The following is a 20096-nucleotide window of genomic DNA, read 5'->3' as shown; positions in this document are numbered from 1 at the left end:
GGCTTCCTTTGGTTGGACATAGACTGGCTCAGTTGGTAGCACTATCCCGCCTTTTAGTCAACGGCTTGTGGGTGCTCCACAACTGGACTTCAAGATCATAGTCCAGGCTTAAACTCCAATGCAATGCTGAGGGAGCACTGTATTGGCAGAGGGGCCATCCTTTGGAATAGATGTTAAATTATAAATAAAGTGAAGCTGTTCGATTTGCTATTCTGTTGCAGCCGTATTTAATATTATGGAGGCAAATACAGAGTAAATGTAATTACTATATGTATTTGATTGTCGCTAGTGGAAATTTACAGATTTATTAAATGTACAGCAACATTATTCCATGCAAGATGACCCAGGCAGTGGGTCATGTGTTTAAATGATATACATGTATGTGTAGTACATTGTATACAGGTATGAACAAAATATACTTGTATACTGAACATGTGATAGACTCGAATGTCATCTTACCAAAATAAATAATTCAATGTGCAAATGACATCAACCTGATCGGAAGAGTGGAATGGGTTAACTTACTGCAAGTGAGCTAATCGCCAGATCGGCTAATATTACATTCATTCAGGGGAAACACAAACTAAATTAAGATACTTTAATCACAATATCTGGGAAGTAATATTTTCCTGCTTTGTCAGAGTGTTTGAAGAGGGTTGCTTTTTAAAATGGAACTAACCCACAAAGCAAACAAGTAATTTTCTTTTTAAATTCAGATTCTGCCCCTGATGCATTGAATTGCACATAAAAGACAGCAGATGTTACCGTAGTCTTTGTGAAGTGGAAAATACATATTTTTTTACAGAGACATTTAGCTTGTGATGATGCCCCTTTTCTTCGGTCCCCTTTTGAAGACTGCATTAAGCATCAAGATAAAAGTGACCGTACCTTTTATTGAAGTGTTTACTAATGTATCCTATGAGATGTGCATTTATCTTGAAGGCTGCATTGAAATCCCTGCCTATTCAGACCGTAAAGTATGAATAAATATTTCCCAGTAAACAAATACATTTTCTACAGCTGCACCGACTCTGTGGTTGTAGAAAAACAAAACTATTACTGCTTCAGTCCCCAACAAAGGGCGAGAGTCTAAATTTAGACACCTTTCCCTTAATTATTATTTATCTTTTTGTCATTTCCACATTGCCGCATGCTGAATTTATGCTCTTCAGAAAACGTGACTGTTTTTCCTACACAGCCTTCTGACTCACTTGAGGCAAGTGATCGTCATGGCGACGAGGTCCAGACGTCATTGGGAGATTAGGCCATGCAAATGCACAAAAGCGAATCGAAATCTGAACAAAGCATCTTTCTCTGGAGATCACGCCTTGTAGAACAATGCAATTGTAAATAATAATAATCCGCAGGGAATATCTTGGACATCCTGCCAAAAAAATGTCATGTAAATCTTAAACGGGGTTTAAATCTTTTAATGTTGCATTGCTTCGAGAGCAAAGCTCCTATTCTATCCGTAGTGAATTTCCTGTTAACATTCAACACTCCAGTATCTCATGCAAAGACGATCCTTGTCCATGTATTTATGTTCCTGCAGTTAAGAGTTGATTCCAATGATTGCTGTTCTCTCTGGAAATTGAATTGTTTTTGATGATAAAGTTTAGAAATCACTATTAAGTCCTCATATCCCATAAATTTATAATCATGTGAAGATCATGTATGGATGAATAAGTGAAATTATACATGGGATCTGAAATATTATTTAGAATTTTGTTGAGATATTGCCGTTTAGTAATGTTGAAGTCTATCTTGTGGCTGCTCTTGTTAGAACAATGTAGCTTTGATTTAGGATTAATTACTATGATATATTTAAAGTGGCAAATATCAAATTATTCTACTTGTTATAATTCCTTATCAACTTGTTAAAGTAGAACCTTTTGACTAATTGCAACACCGTGAGACACAGAATCCTTGCCAATTAAATGTTATAGTACAATCACCTTAGATGGGTTCTGATTTACTCAGGGAGTCTTAACACCACAGGTTATATCAAAGGGGAAGAGAATCAAACAAGGTTAATGTGTGGGTTGAAATAATATGTGAAAATATAGAATGCAATTTCCTATATTTGGATCTGCAATAAAATTCTGTTTTTATACAATGTTAGCAAATTAAGAACATCAAAGAGCAATTCTAATAACACATTTTTGTATTTGTTTTATAAAATATTAAATGCAAGTATTATTATTATAAAAAAAGACACTGTACTTGATGGTACAGTATTACTTGTATTAAATAATTACCACTTACATACATTGCAATGTAATGAGGTACTATAAAAATAAATTCTATTTTAATAACTGTGACACAATAAGGAAAACTAATATAATACAACAATATGAATTATGCTTTAAATACCAGGGTCTAATTACAATATTTTTTATAAGAAATGTGTCATTTTCAAATTCATAAAACATTGAATAAAATGCATTCCTTGGCACATTGCTGAAATTTAATAATTAACCATTTTTTGAGAAATATTGCAAATTAAACCTCACTATATACTAATGAAGCAGTTGAAGCATTTAATAGGATTCCTTCAACAACCAAAAGAGTAAAGATGGCAAGTCATTCTAATTATCCAGTCCATTTACGTAAGGTTGCCATGATATTAACACTTGGATCTAATTGTTCCTTGTCCAAGATTTCTCATGAAAACCCGGAGGACATGGACTTAGTTACAGATTAATGGAGCGTGGCTAAGAATCCAGAACCTTAAATATTATTGCTGTGATTGTTATATTATCCTGTAAATGGTGTGTTCATGCCAGAACATGAATGGTATTTCATGTAATGTTTGTGCATTAAACTTATAATGTTTCACATCCATTGTTCATTTAATGGGTGTGAAACATTACACTGTGTTGTGACCCAATGGTTCTCTTCACAAACAAGTCAAGGAATGAAAGCACATCTTGTACATTTTCTGCTGCGCAATGTAAAAGAGTGGATGGTTGTGGATGGATTACACATGTGCAGAATTGCTTGCTGATTTACATGTTATATGATAGAATGGAAACCGAGCGAAATAGCACATGCACTGCAATTTATCACTCAGCACCCATTATATTAGATGTAGTAACATTCCAGATAACTATTTGTGAAATATGATATGATTATACCCTCCACAAGTCGTATAACTATATTCCAGTTGCAGTGCCACAGTAGGTAATTACACCTTTCTAATGATTTTAATCAACATTTGTTTCAACTGTCAATATTGCAATTAAACATGGGAGAAACTCAGACTCTTTCTATAGCAACAATCGTGCACTAATTACATTTTTTATTCTAAAACAACAATGGCAACATAGTGTTAGTAAACAATGAGCATCCGAAGAGCAATTGTAGGTTGTGATCTCATTTCTGGATTCTGCTGATATTCAATTTTGATGAAATTTATGAAAATCTTTTAACTGAATTTTACCTGTTTAAATACTCCCCCAACAATATCTATGTCTCTTTTATTTTCCCAAGTATAGCTATCCTGATAGCCATACGTCTGTTAGATTTGGAAATATTTTAGAATTACTGGTTTTGTATAATGGATTTAAAAATCAATCTTTATTTTATATCTACGATAACCAAGCGTTCATTTTAGTAACTAACAAATGATCAACCAAATCAACTAAATGTATACAATCTACTAACTTTGAAACAGCCTGCTCTGAGATTCAGCATCAACATTTCATATTTCAATTTTATTTGATAACTACCAGTTTCTGGTACTTAAAATTTTATAATTATATAAACGTTATCATCTCTTAATTAATCTTTCTGCTGTTAAAAAGGACTTTAGATGCAAGAGAAGGAAGAAAAATGAACACATCTCTCTCTTACCGTCTTATTTCATGCTATCTCCAACACACAGAAAGAGGAAGTGTCTGACACCTCACAAAGCTTTCTAACTTCTAAGAGGAGAAACCACGACGTGTTGCACACTGCAAGTCTTAGAATTGACTTCAATATCATCTGACAAAGAAACACAATTTCAATCTCCCTCCTTAATTAATCAAGATCGCTGATTTAAAAGTCAGAGAATTAATATGAAAAGATTAGTAATGGCATTTTATAATTGGTCTGTATATAGAAATCATGCATACAATCAACGGACTGAACAGACCACTACAAATTAAGATGTGATATACTGTCATCAGCTTTGCATCCAGTCATTTGGGGTACAATGATATCAAAGCGGTAAGTGTAAAACAGTGTGTAACCATGAAACTGGTACATGCAGTTCTCTCTGAATTCCAAGTTGACACAGTGACCAAATTCATCACGGCTGATTTACAAGGCAATTTTAATTATCATTTTGACATTACGATTAACAGAGTTTGACAACTAGCAAATTGGAATCGAAGAAGTTGGATTTTTAAAACTGAATAGAACTACAGCAACATCTTCATCTGATAATTTAGTTTTTCTCATTTATTTATAATATATTGATTAAATAGTCTAGGAATTCCTGATTTAGGTGATCTTGCAACCCCAGTGTCAGCCCCATGTATACAGGTTTGAGTATCATGTATGCTGTAATACTTTTTTGTTCTGCATTACAACTGTGAACCTTATATTCATAATAGAAAAAAATTATTTATTTGAATTCTTCAGTTCTTGTTATTCAAGACCTTTTGCTTTTGCTACTAAAGCCTTTCCTTCAGGCCCCAGAACCTCCACGAACGACCGGTAGATTGATGTGAATTCTATTCAGTGCAAACTAAGGTCCCCAGTGAAATGTGGATGTTAATTAGGCTTTTTAATGTGGCAGAACTTATATTTACGTTTATTAATGTGATCAAAAGAAATTAGATAAGTATTAAACAGAAACAATATAAAAGGAGATCGGAATAGAGCAGGGAATTCGGATTAGAGTGGATAGGTCCGTTGGCCGAGAAAATATAAAGCATAGATTTGATGGGCTGACTGACCTTTTGTGCTATAATTCCTTTGATTCTAATGCTCCACGAAGAATGGTGTAAATAAAGAACACATGATATGAATGGATACCCATTTAGTTTGAGTGGAAATAATAACAGATCATGTTTTTCTAATTAATTTTATTTTGAAACCATATGCACAAAACATTGTACAGTACTGTAATTATAGCTCAGCAACATATATTAGAATCATTTTTGAATCCTAGACAGAAGAAAGTGACAAATACCCCTCTTGTTAGACAAACTGCTAGAAATGTAATGCATGTTAGAATGCCATGACACTTATTACAAATGTGCACATCCATTGTCAAATTGGTACTGACATATAAACTGTCACAGACTGAAAACTGAGTAATATATTCTGCTACGACACAGAGCACAGGATGAAGAACAGAATATACATTAAAATGGAAGTGAGATAGGACACAAAAGCACAATATTGTCAGGACTGAAATAGAATGACTAAATATAATTTTAAACCAAGACAATGGTTTAGATTATTCCATATATGGATGGCAGTGTAGTTTCCACCTACCCTGTGGAGGAAAGCTATGCTGTCAAGTTTTTTTTTGTGTGTTCCCCTATTCTCACATTAAACAGTGCTTGATATTGATGCAAATTATCCCGAAAGAAGATTAGGGCCATCATTGGCTTTACCTATAAATATGCAGTCACTGCACTTTACAGTAAGTCCTACGAAGATGCTTTGAGTCATTTTAATAATGTGATAAGGGTCTATTTCAAATGGAAGTATTATAATTAATAATTAACCCCCAATTCTGTATACTTGAGTCACCAGTTAAAATCCCTTTACACTCGAATTTAGCGTAAATTGTGGAGGGAGGGGAAGAGATCCAGTTGGAGTAGATATTGCAATCCTTGTTCACTTAGCCCAGGACCAATTTTCGCTGATATGGTCTTCCTTTTTTAAAGTCTTGTACTCAGAAGTCAGTGGATAGCTTTGACTGATATAAGTTCTTCTGCATTACGACAATTAGCTGTGGAATAGCTATGTATGGAGTTCTAGATGTTCTGTGTTGTACCATATAAACACTCGGACAGGCAAGATTCTGCTGAAGTGTTGAATAATTCAGTTGAAAGCCTCAACCGCTCAAGGTTGTTTCTCCACACTCCCTCTATGATGAACATTGATGGTAATCTTAGGATTACCTTTCTGGCTCAATAACAGAATACAATACTGTCAAAGAAGGGATTCTTATATCAACTTTGTATCTTGCAACCTGTTCCATTCCCTAGTCACCTCTCTTCATTTTCTTTCTCACTACAATTGATGTGTGTAGTGTGTGTCTATTTTTTTTCCATTATTTGCAAAGTACACCCAACTGTCCATTTGTAAATATAGCAATAACATTTCATTCCAGGTACTAATAAAAGTCGGGGTTCCATGGCCTACTTTCAATTGTATATTTACACTATGTTGACAAATAAGCCTTTCTTCCAGCTGGGCTTGTCCCTAACACCAGTAGACAGAAGCAAAGCTAGATCAGCATGTCAGTTTGTCCTAAGGTGGCTGTTGACATTAGGAAGAAGGAATAAAATTACAGATCTAGAAAGTAATGTTAGTATTTGTGGAACAACAGATTACCGGACCAACAGGTGGAAATTGTCCTCACTGTAAAGAAATCAGTGTGATAAAGTGTTATTGGAAAAACATGCAAATTTTGATATACTGTAATCCAAATCAACAAGCCTAATAAACAAAGAAAAAGGAGAGTAAAATGACCATGTAAAGCCAATTTAGAAGTGCTAAATGATGATAGTACAGTAAAATGACAAAAATGTCTACAGTATTATGCAAGGATGACTCAGAAGCCTGGAATAAATGCAGTTTATCCCGTGAATAAACATAGGTATCATACATGAAGACAAAAAATCCAAGACTTTCACACAGCTTCTAAAGAAAAATGCAACTAACAAATGTACATTCATCTTGCTTTCCAATTTAAAATATCTGGAAGATTTCCAGAATTAAGGGATGACAAGTTAATGAAAACCTAAAATTACATTTAACTGCTGTAAAGGTTAATTAACCTTTTCTGCTAAAGCGAATCTTCTGTCTATGTTCTATTCGTGTGTTTTGTGACTTGGATATTAAATAACTAAACTTGAAACTTTTAACATTTCAAACTTTAACCAAATTCCTTAAAAGAATTCACTCAGAAATAGTAAAAGAGATTCAAAATTGCTTCTCCAATTTTTATTGAGGTTTGTTTTGGTGCAAATGACATTGAAGAGAATGTTTTATTGTTGAATTAGGATAAACAGCAAGGCAATTACCAAATAGTATTAATCTCATATCTTTACCTTGATTTCTTCCAGTCAGAGTGCCAGAATGAATTGCCTTAGCTGTAACAGAAACTTAAAGAGATGCTCTTCCACCTTCCATCCCTGGTGCAAACAACACAATTTTGCTTTTTAAAAAGATCTATAAGGGTTGTTTGGAATCTCAATTTTTATTTGTATTTTTGTTAAACGACACCCTTAAAATCACTGAAGTCAGTTTTTTCTAAAAAAAAATATTTAGCAGAAAAAAATGATTCTGTACTTAATCAAAATAAAATACACCAGAAATCAAAAGTGATGTGAAAGGCCTGGCCAATCTAAAGAGATTCAATTATTTTTGTATGAATTACTGTTGTAGTTTTGCACCACATCTAAAAACGATACAAGGTTAGAGCTTTTAATTTTCCACATGTCCTACAATTAGATTTTATTGTATTCAGTTCTTTTCAACTATTCAAGAAACCTGGTGCAATATATGCTTTTTACCTCAAATATGTGTTTTAATATTGTTAAGAAATATCTTCCTATCAGCTGTGCAAAGTGCTTTGAGATGGCCTCTCAATGTGAAAGGCACTTTATAAATGTAAATTGTAGTTGTAGCAATGTTTTATTATAATCCTTGCATTTGATACAACTCCTTTCAGTGTGAAAGGTCATCTCGAAGCACTTCACAAGATTTACTGTAAAATGCAGTGACCGAATTTTGCAGACGAATGCAACAGCCAATTTGCGCACAACAATGTCATTTTGGCATAAATTGTAACATTTGTCCCTTTTTTGCCTCAATGTGTAAATGTACTGCTCAGTCTGTTACTGAGCAATATAGATCAGGAGAATCCTTGATTTGATCCCAGGTCTGTGTTGAGAAGTTGCAAGTATTCAAAATTTCCTGTTGACTAAAAAGATACACATTAGCCATGAGCGTCCGTCTCATGAATCAATATTTTAATACAAACTTGCAGGAGATAAATAATTTTGCCTCTGGCCTTTTCTAAACTCTTATCCTAGAGCATGAATGTGCATTTTAATAGCAGAATTAGCATAATCAGCTTTTTCACATCACCTTAAATAATTTCACTTTCTCTTAGATATTTCTCCTTTATCCTGTAAATTGTGTTGTAAGTAATATTTGGAGATTAGAAAGTTTTTAGACTGAATTGGAAGAATAGTAAAGGCAGCTACGATACCTGTAGTTATATAGGTAACTCAGGACATTATTGGTGAAATAAGAGCATAAAGTTTAATGTCCAAGTCACAGACAGATAAACAGTACCATCAATTATGCAACATCAACCACCATATTTTCTATAGATGACTGAAATTCAAGTAACTGCAAAACATTCAGATGAAGCCTTAAGAAAACCAGTTCATTGCCTCAGGTCATTCTGAAGCTCTCCACCAGGTTCCAATCTGTGACAAAACATTCACAGTGGGGTTCCAGTCAGATCGTATGTGCTCTTAGCTGCTGCTTTTAGAGGATTCTGATTGTCTTTTCTCGCATTTCTTTCTGTTGGTTTCTATTGTTGATGATGTATCTGGAATTAATAGAATAAACATTACTTCTATATGGACAGCAGTGAAATGAGACATAATTCCATGATTAATCCAGATCTTTCTCTCCAGAATAACAAAATCTAGGCTATAACTGCCTTATTGTGTAAAATGTTCTTACTTTTCCAGTGACCTAAAAGTAAACTTGTAGCTCAAAATGAGTATCATATGGATAATATCAGAATAGGATTAGGTAATTCAGTCCGTCAAGTCTGTTTTACCACGTTTATAAAATCATCCTATTTCTCCACCATTTGTCCCTAACCTCATAATGTTTTACAAAGTAGGATAACAATGATTTTCATTATAGAGGTGGTTGGGTTACTCATTAACTCCTTACTCTTTGGGTTGCTCACAGGGTATATGCTAACCCAGTAGGGTGAAAAGTCCCTCAACTAACCTTGAACATTTTCTGGTCCTGTGGTCCTAACTGTTGAGCACTTACTCCACTATCAATTTTGCTAACTTTTATTTAGGTAATGATTTGTTAAGGATCTTTGTGCTACAAGTTTATCCTACAAGCTGAAGTCAGTTCCAAAAGTGTTTTTTTCCCTGTGACTTGAACTTGTGTTCAAAACAGCTCAGTGACTTAAAGGGAGCACAGATCATTTTGTCAAGAATAAATCCCAAGAAAAAAATCAAAGAATGAGTGGTATTTTCTTTCTGTGCTCATGCTAAGAAATCTGGAGATCAATTCCATGAAAAAATCATGAAAACATTTATTAAATTCAGCATTTGCCACCATGTGTAGACGGCTGAAACTCTGGTTCAAGTGCTAGGGATGCTTCAAAACAGGAATTTCATGGTTAAAACAAATTTTCCAAGTTGATTCAACAAGGCTGATTTGCAAATGACTTCCTGAAAACTGAAGGAACTGCCACTAAGAAACCATTCCTTATAACGACCAGGCTGTCATTTGGAAACTAGGTCCTTCCTCTGGATTAGCATTACTGAAAGCCAGGATCGGGTTAACGTAATCTTCATCACTCATTTTGCCTAAATCTCCTGAAGAACACTGGGAATCAGGGAAGAAAGAAATAATTCATTCATATTCAGAAAAATCAAATATTGTCCAACCTAGAAGTCTTGAGCAGAAATAGGGGAATTTGATTGTACTGTGAAGTAATATGAAGAGGTTTGTTGAAGTAGTCTAGAAGGCTTCCCTGAACACCTCCACTTAGGTGCACTTAAATGACCTGAGGCATCAGCTGTCGTGTTAACTGCTGAGCCAAAAATATCAACCCTAATTCCTCATTTGGTTCTGACAGAGGCAGCAATATTTAGTCCTGCTCAGTGTGACTTACTGGACTTAAATCACATTATCCTTCCAGAAAATCACTAATATAAGTCAAAATGCTAACTTGGTTTCTTCCACATATATTTTTCTTAATGATTGTTTTTGTTCACATTTAAATTTTGAACGTTCAAACTATAGCATCCTTACTCTGAACTATTAACAGTCCTATTTAAATGTCTCTGTACACTTTAGATACATTGGGTGAAAAATGCAACATGTAATGATATTCATTACTATCAATGGAGTTCTGTTGCTTAGTAGTTAGAGCACTCGCCTCGCAAGCGAGAGGACCTGGGTTTGATTCTCACCCGCCCACAACCAACTTCACTCAAAGACTCTGATCTCCACCATTGCAAGCCATGGAACTTTTAGTGAGTGCTACTTCATAGGGCAATAGGTTCAGTCAGCTTGAGGTGTGCCATGAATCAACACTTAAATACTGATGCTCCATGGGAAGTAATTCCATTATTGTTTGTAATTTTGGTGATTCATATAATGTTGTAATTTTGCTCCATTGTTAATTAGTTTAAAAATACATGAAAAGCAACAGATTGGCTTTTTTATTATCCATTTTGCTTTTATAAAAACAGGCCATACAATTCACTCATACCTGTATCATTTTATAATGTTATCTTCTGTTTTTGCCAATCAGTTATTCTCTCATTCATATTGTTAGTTGAAATGTAAATATCTAGATATAGAAATGCAACTGCAAAAGATGCGCATGTATACCTTTATTATCCATTTGATCTGGTAGGTTAGAAGTTGATTCAATTTCGTTCTCATCATCTTCCAATAGGTTCATTTCATCAGGTGGCCATCGCAGCTCTCCACTCTCAACTTCTCCACTCTCTGTTGGTTCAACCACAATTGATGGCAATCTCTTTGTCATCTTGGGACACCTTTCAGATTTCTCAAGTGGATCAGGAAATATCTGTTTTTTAAAAAAAAAGTTGCATATTAATCAGCACTGCAATTTACACTTATCTCTAAACCTGCTATAAAGAATGTTTATTTTGTAAATTATATTGCTGGTTAAGCTGGTTTCAGGGGGGACCTAATAGAAGTGTTTAAAATTATAAATGGGCTCAATAAGGTTAACATGAATTGGCTATTTTTGCTGGAGAGTCGGCAACCATGGGACAAATATAAGATAGTTCTTATATTTAAAAGGGATTTAAAAGGAAATTTAGAGGAACTACTTCATGCAGAGGGTAGTGAGATTGTGGAACACACTGCCTGAAGAGGTGGTAGGATCAAATCATGTAAGAAGTGGGTGAAGACTTGTGGAGTATAAATACTGATACAGACTGGCTGCGCCAAATAGCCTCTTTCCATGCTGTACAGTCTTTATAATCTTTGTAAAAATAGCATTATATTATGCTATTTATCTAATTCATTGTCAAATCATAGGATAATAGTTTTTCACAAGGAAGTAAATGTGGGTAAGGAAAGTGCCTGTAACTAAGGGAGAGAGAATGTGGGCTTTCACCTTCATGCATGATTACCACTCACAGCAGATATGATTGGAGAGAAAAGTTGAATGGGTTGGCAGAGACCAAGAAACAAATTGCCTGTTACCTTCTTTGCCAAGTAATGTATGAGATAATTGGGGCAGGGTTTAAAAACAGTGAGGGATAAGATTAAGTGATTTTTTTAATCTTGGATGGTTTTAGACTACATTACAGCCTATTAATGTTTTGCAAGCACATTACTATTAACAAAAATATTTGCTGTAGTATCTTATGTTGTTGAAACATGTCAAAGTGTCTCAAAGAATTTTACTGTAAAGTATAGTGACTGTAAGTAGGTATAGGTACATACTTGAATTAATAGTAAAAATGTAATTTAAACATTTAAAATAAAACAATATTACAGTAAACATTTTCATCCTTGTCTGAACCTGTTTTTTAATTTTGATTTTAGATATTTAGTTTATTTTCACAATTACCACTGCTAAAACAAAATAATCCTTGAGGAATAGAATGGATACAATTTGGGTTCAACACTTTTATATTTTATATTTAAAGTATAAACTGATCCTATTTGACAGACGATGATCATAAATAGAATGGATGATTTGTCTAAACATCATACATTGTCATTTTATTCAATGCAGAATCCATATAATCGTGTAATTAAAATGGATGTAATTGTAGATGAATAACCTGTTCACAACAAATCATATTGAATATCCAGTAGTCAGACTGTTGAATGTAGTGGTTCATGGAATCAAATGAGTATCTAATTTCATTTGATACAATACATTACACTAATATTTGCAAGTATTTGCTTTTTTCTGTAAATATTGTACTTGAATCTCATCATCTTCACTAAAATGAACATGCTATTCATTTTAGTTTCTAATACATTTGGATGCATTACAATGGAACACAAATTATCCACTGTATCCTCGATTATTCTTCATAACCCAGTAAATTGAAAGTTCTAAATCAATTTGATAACTTCAAACAAATGTTTTCTTCTGTATTCAACAGATGAAGGCAGCTTCATTTGTTTGGATTTACAATAGAAAAAAGCATCTGGGCTGTGTATGCCAGGTAGTTGATGCCCCAATACTTGCTTACCTCAAATACTAAATATATTATTTTTGGATGTTGAACACATGCATTCAACACATTAATGTTGGATTCTCTGAAAGAAGCTATGTTCACCAATATGATAATACAGTATTTGCATTTTGTCCAGGGGAGGGAAGGAATAAACTCCCTCTAATGCTTATGAATCAAATTACAGCTCTTCAGAAACCTTGGACCAGAGAATGTGAGGTACCAACAACAACAACAAGATTACATTTGTGTTGTGCCTTTCATGTTGGAAGGACTTCCCAAGGCGCTGGACAGTGTACAGCATTTCAGACCCGAGCTGGGGTCAGGGAGGGATAAGGGAGGGGAGGGGATGGGGGGTGACCGATGGCATGCTTTTGCTTAACTCATCTCGTTTTATGAAGTTCTTATAAATGTTCTTGTTGTTTAGTGAGGAATAGAAAGACAAATCGGACAGATTGCATCTCGGGGCCTAATTCAGTCGTGTCTGGGTGACCTTCCTCAAATTGATTCCCAGTTCCCATCTTGTCTTGCCAGTAAGTCACACCAGTACCTCCTGTCACACCATTTCTGCGATGAGCTACAGTGAGTGGCCTTATTAGAGCGACATAAGGCAAATGTAGCTGCAATTAGCAACAAGAGGAATGTGGTGAAACGTCTAAGAAGTTACTTTCCTCAGTTTAAAACCAGAGGATACAGGTGACTGACACCGTGAATAAGTAAGTAAACACCAGTTGCTTATTAACAATGCTGAATCCTCACATCACGTCAAAGAAAACAACTGCAACGTCGAGAGTTTTACCCTCGTTTTACCCCCGAACCATAACACGTGCTCTTCCCTTCTGAGAGCTTCATCCATGAGGAGTCGATAGGAAAACGCTCAGGTTTTCCCTTTACCACAAGAGCTTGAAATAAAGTCTTGAAGCCAAATCCCAAAGTGTGAATCATTGGGGTGTTGCTTTTTTGAGGGGGGAATTGTATGTACGTTTCAACTCGCTCCCATTTTCTGGCGTTTCATCAACAGTATTTTGTTCTTCATTAAGTATTTAAATACTATACCGAAGTGCCTTAATTTGGTATTTAAACTCTGGCAAAAGGTGTAGCAGCTGCTGCTGCTGCTGTAATACTAATAGTAATAATAATAATATTTCTCAAAGCGCTTCACAGAATATACTGTAAAGTGCATTAACTGACTGTATATTTTGTGGGGGGAACCGTCACAGTCGATTCAAACCCCACTGAGGGTTTTTTTTGGAGGGGATGGGGAGGGAGAGCTGAGGTGAACATGGGTGAGAGACCCGACTTACCAGTGGGTTACCCACCAACCGCCGCCGCGCCGACCCCTCGCTCAGGACCGTTAAAACGGTTGAACTGCAAACGCTCGAGCGCGCCGGGGGTGTCACGTGCCGGGCTGGGAAGCCGCTGATTGGTCCGCTCCCGGCCCCGCCTTGAGGGCGGGGGGTGGGGGGGAGAGGGGCGCGCGCGCGCGAGCGCGGAGTGGGGCGGGGTCTGCTCGTGGAGTGACGCGCGAGGGGAGGCGGGGCCAAGTAGACATGGCAGTTGATGGGGACCCAGGAGCCCAAGAGCCAGACCCCGACCCAACTGAAACGTAAGAGGTTTTAACTGACTTCCATTTTACACACAGCAAGTAGTTTGGGTGGCGGGTCCCGTCCGTGCTGGTTGCGTCCAAGCCGGACCCAAGTCTGCCCACACCAGACTTGAGCGTGTCCCGCGTACGCGTCCGCCACGCATTCACCAGCGGCCATTGAGTCCGCCAATGGCTGCGCCTTCGACGTGTCCCACCACTCTTGATGGGGGAAGTTATTCCATTCCTTTTTTTTTGGGAACCAAAAAGAAAAAAAACTTCCGCACCCCCCCCCCCCCACACCCCACCCCCGAGCAGCGAGTTAGAGAGGAACACAGAACCCGCTCCCACCCCTTCACTACTTTGTTGTTTCACACGTTTCGACTGTGTCACATTCTTATTTTTTTTTAAAAAAAGTACCTTTTTCTATTTTGTTTATCTCAAATAATAATACGATGAGGAAATACCTTTTTGGCCCGTCAAGGCTGATTGTTCCATAACCGTTGCAAAACCTATTATTTCAGTTCCCACAACTATTGCATGGTTGATTCAGGGAGTCTATTAAAATGCTCCTTAATCCCCAAAGGTAATGTTCTAACGTTACAACATAAACTATTTGGCTGGTGGTCGGTAACCGGTGGGCACCGATTTAAAATGGTTGTTAAAAGAAACGGAGAGGAGGTGAGGAGAAATTTTTTTTACACAGCGAGTTGTTCGGATCTGGAATGCATTGCCTTGAAAGGGTGGTGGAAGCCAAGTAGATGATAGCTGTTAAGAGAGAAGTCGATAATTATTTGGGGAGCACAAGTTTGCAGGGCTATGGGGAGAGATAGAGGGAGCAGGGGAGTGGGATTGAATTGGACAGCTCTTTTCAAAGCCGGCGCAGACACGATGGGCCAAATGACCTCCTTCTAAGCTGTATAATTCTATGATTCGATGGCTACAACTTTTCAATCTCCACCCTCCCCTCAAGCCATTTGGAAAACACTGTGTCTAGGTAAGCAGTTTCCCATCTGTCACAACACTATTTGATTAATTATGTTAAAACTACTTCCATTGGAAACAGGTAATAACATGATGCCTTTTCCCCAGCACCATAGACCTCAACATGGTCAAATGTCCACATCTAGAGCATTCAGAATGAAAATGCATTTTGTTTATTTCAAACAGACAAGATTTGCGATGTTTTATTGGTTCGGATAGGAGTTGTACTGCCCAATTTCTGTTTTACCTTGAGTTTTCTTTACAAATATAAACCAGACGTTTGAATTCATATGCTTGAAACGGAAAAAAATAAAGGCTTGTAGGGAGCAACCAGGAAAGTGGGATTTAATTAGGGGGCTGATGTGAAGAAAAATATCAAGGCAGATTTGATGGCCCCAATGGCTTGTTTCTGTGCTTTAACACTTTCTGAGTCTCAACTCATAGAAACTCAACCAGCTTCCCAGCCAACAACGCTCTGTGTACAGTAATTGGCAATTCACCCTGTGGCTAGGCGGCTAGTTAGGCGCTTTTGTTGTGCTCAAAATGGCTGTTGTGTTTGCCCACAGTCACTGCACCTTGACAATAATTACTTTGAGACATTCTATGAAACTGCAACCTTTTTCCTCCTCCATGTCTCGGTGTTTCAGGGGCACTGTGAAGGGAGATAGTAACTGTGGACAGCTGTTCCCATTCGTTCTCTTACTGGAGCACATAGTTTTTGTAAACTTTACTTTTTTTTCAGGAAGAGTGGAGTGCAGAACATCACCATCTCATTCTTTGCATTCTTTGGGTTTAGGTTTAATGCCAAACATGGGAGGCATCACCAGTAAGTGTATATTTATAACCATTTAATACTATCACAATCAGAATGACAACTTAGATGACTAAAAGTCTACGTTAAAGTCAGGACGATAAGCATCAGTCTAAGTAGAAAGAGCACATAAACAGTTATAATAATAATAATAATCCTTGCATTTGATATAGCGCTTTTCACGTCGGGAGGACGTCCCAAAGCGCTTCACAGAACACACTGTAAAGTGAATTGACTGCATATTTGTGGGCGAACGCAGCAGCCAATTGCGCACAGCAATGCCCCACAAACAGTCGTAGATTGAAAATGACCAATTTATTATTGTTTTTAGTTTTGGAGGGATTATTATTAGGCGTGTGGAGTAAGGAAACTTGCCCAAGGTTTCACCTTGCCTGGGATTGAACTCGGGTCTCTCGCTTGCAAAGCGAGTGCTCTAACCACTGAGCTACAGGACTCCACGACTCAATTACAAGATGTAATTACAAGTTAAATTATAAATAAATAAAAACATCTTCACCAGGCTCAGATTGCTCCAGAATGCTTGTGAAACCAATAATAATAATAGTAATAATCCTTGCATTTGATATAGCGCTTTTGAAGGCTGGGAAAGGACATACATTGTTCTTAAAAGATGAAGTTGTCATTTTCTTATTGCTCTCATAATTTATACCGGTCTAATGATGTGATGAAATGTACACCGGGGAATTATAGTTTCCCCACGCCATATGTCTGGAAGGAAGACACAAAATTAAACGGCTCCATCAGAAATACAGGCGATAACCTTCATAGGTGTTAATAACACACCGTCACTCCTAATAGTTCTGACACTTTGTCAATCTGAGTCGCCAAATAAAGACTGATATGACAGAGGCGAAGACCGTATAATTGACTGATTGCATTGACTCCCTCTCCCCCCTCTCTCTCTCCCCCCTCCCCAAGATTACCTGAAAGGAGAGTCCTCCTTCTGTGGCTTGGTTCAAAGTAAAATCCTCCATCGCAGGTTCGCAGCTGCTCATAACTTCTGTCATTCTGCAACGATAACAACAACGGAACCCACACACGATGTCATTTTATTCAAGGCGACCAAACACACACACACTCACACACACACATCAGCCAAACCTACCAAATCTGATGGAGAAGAAAATATCTCACCCACGTTCCTAAAAACATTTCTGCAATTTTTTTTGTGTATACCTTCAATCGGCAAATAAATGTTTGCTGAGGGTCGTGAAGAGAGTGTGGGGATTAATTAATTACTCTGCGAAGGGATTGCAAAATTACGGTAAGATAGATAGATAGATAGATAGATAGATAGATAGATAGATAGATAGATAGATAGATAGATAGATAGATAGATAGATAGATAGATAGATAGATAGATAGATAGATAGATAATAGATAGATAGATAATAGATAGATAGATAGATAGATAGATAGATAGATAGATAGATAGATAGATAGATAGATAGATAGATAGATAGATAGATAGATAGATAGATAGATAGATAGATAGATAGATAGATAGATAGATAGATAGATAGATAGATAGATAGATAGATAGATAGATAGATAGATAGATAGATAGATAGATAGATAGATAGATAGATAGATAGATAGATAGATAGATAGATAGATAGATAGATAGATAGATAGATAGATAGATAGATAGATAGATAGATAGATAGATAGATAGATAGATAGATAGATAGATAGATAGATAGATAGATAGATAGATAGATAGATAGATAGATAGATAGATAGATAGATAGATAGATAGATAGATAGATAGATAGATAGATAGATAGATAGATAGATAGATAGATAGATAGATAGATAGATAGATAGATAGATAGATAGATAGATAGATAGATAGATAGATAGATAGATAGATAGATAGATAGATAGATAGATAGATAGATAGATAGATAGATAGATAGATAGATAGATAGATAGATAGATAGATAGATAGATAGATAGATAGATAGATAGATAGATAGATAGATAGATAGATAAAAAAATTACTATCCACCACTTCACCAGGATCAGCTTGAAGAGACACTCGAGCACGATTTTACCCACAGGCTTTTTTTGGGGGTGACTGGCGGGGGGGGGAGCCAGAAGGAAGCTCAGCTGATCGGTTCCCCTTTTTATTTTATTTTTAAAAAAAAATTTTTTTTTGGGGGGGGTATTTTTTTTTCTGGAAGAAAACAGATGGTTCGCGAGGAGAGCGAGAAGGAAAGATAATTCAGTCGAGAGAGAGTCTCTCTCTGTCTCTCTCTTTCTCTGCTCAAACCATCTCGATCCCAGAGCTGTCAATGAAACACAAGGGGGGGGGGGGGGGGGAGTTGATGATTAAAACGCGAGTGTGGTTTTGCGACCCCCACCGCAACACAGCAACGGTTAAATAAAGAAAAATAGGGATCGTGCGTGTGTGTGTGTGTGTGTGTGTGATGGTTGGGGAGAGGGTTTTGTACAGGAATTTGCCACAATCTGTCCAAAACTTTAATATTCGCCTCTCCCCCCCCCCCCACCCCCCACCCCATCCCCGATGTCTTTTGTAGCCGAGAGTTAACAGATGCCGCTGCCTTAGTCTTGACAAACAGTGTGGCACAGATTGTGGGGGGTTTTAAACGCGATTTCCCGATCGATCATCGATACATTGCGTTCGGCTTAAACTGATGGAAGAGCGTCCAGTCGATATTGACCTTTATTTAGCGCTTAAACCCCCCCCCACACACACACACACCGCCGACCACCCGGTGCTGTGCGCTGTGTGGTTTAACCGGTGCAATGGAAATTAGACAACAGTGGCGAAGCGCAACCACTATCCCTTACCTTCAGAGGATAAAGTCCACCTGGATGTCGTGTCCTCGGTCCCGGGGTCGGCTTCAGCTTCGGTGGGGGGGTCTGAGCTACGTGGTCAGCCAGGTGTTGGGGCTGTGTTTTGCTGAGAAAAGGCTCGGCTCTCGGTTGGTGGTGGTGTGGGGGGATCACAGCTCTGTGTGAGCTGCTGGCGGTGGCAGCTGACACGGGATCTGGCGAGTCTGAGTCTGAGCCGTCCCCAGGAAGAGCGATGGCGATTGTCCATGAGCCACACAGAGAGAGCCCTTCTTATCACATCCACATCATCAGCCGAGCACACATGGAGATACCGAGACGGAGAGGCGAGCCGGGGTCAGGGAGGAGGAATCTCACTGCCGGACACTGGCGAGAGGGTTGCACATCCTGCACCATCACACTCAAGGGTTTGGAGAACGACTGCAAAGGCCATCCATCGGAAATGGAAGGGAATAGATCAAAAGAACACTCCGAATCGCATTGATTATTAAACAATAACTCCCTGCAATGTATGCACATAAATCACAACATGTGCAATGCTTTCAGGGAGTGTTTCAACCAACTGAGAATGTGTTCAAGGGTTAACTAGGCGGTCACCTATTTATTTGTCCTCGGTTTTTTTTTCCCCGAAAGTAAACGTATGGATTCGATTTGATCCAATAGTATTGGCAAACTGGAAGAGGTGCTTTGCAAAACAAAATAGGTGCTGAATAGAATTACCTTCTAACGAACCTCACAAACACTCCCAACATTGTCACCCCTACCCTGGATGACCACGTTAATGTGTTCTTATTGGGATCAATTCAAGAATCTGTTTCTCTGCCTTAAAGTTCCTATTCAGATTTGTTCTTTTGAAGTTTAAACATTTCAACATTGTAAGGACTACATGAGTTGCCCCGAAACACCAAAGAAACGCCCCAACTGACAACTATTTCCAAATCATCCGATGAACAAACCAAATCTTAACAGTAATTCTTATAATAACCGAACCTGGTAGCATTCCTGGATCATTATGTATGTATATATATATATATATTGGTATATGTATGTATGTATATATGTACGCATACAAGTATAAATCACTATTCATGAATAATTTATGCTGAATTGGGTTTATTTATCTTGCACATCAGTGATAGGGCATTTTTTTGAGCCAATGGACTTGTTCTATACATATACTTATTTAACCTGATCCTATGCA

At 37.3% G+C, this 20096-nt stretch overlaps 1 protein-coding gene across 1 annotated transcript; it reads right to left on the bottom strand.

The window, feature by feature from the left end:
• Positions 1–8476: 8476 nt before the first annotated feature.
• si:dkeyp-72h1.1 (uncharacterized protein LOC799956 homolog) lies at positions 8477–19406 on the bottom strand. Its single transcript, XM_007888301.2, has 4 exons — positions 18893–19406; positions 16999–17083; positions 10840–11041; positions 8477–8794 (listed from the first exon to the last, which is right to left on the bottom strand). The coding sequence occupies exons 2-4, from the start codon at positions 17080–17082 to the stop codon at positions 8718–8720; spliced, it is 363 nt and encodes a 120-aa protein (XP_007886492.1). The 5' UTR covers position 17083; positions 18893–19406; the 3' UTR covers positions 8477–8717.
• Between the last annotated feature and the right edge of the window lie 690 nt (positions 19407–20096).

This window comes from Callorhinchus milii, unplaced genomic scaffold, assembly GCF_018977255.1.
Source record: "Callorhinchus milii isolate IMCB2004 unplaced genomic scaffold, IMCB_Cmil_1.0 Scaffold9, whole genome shotgun sequence".
Lineage (NCBI taxonomy): Eukaryota > Metazoa > Chordata > Chondrichthyes > Chimaeriformes > Callorhinchidae > Callorhinchus > Callorhinchus milii.
Note: the sequence above shows the minus strand (reverse complement) of the source record. Positions and strands in the feature narration are given on the sequence as shown.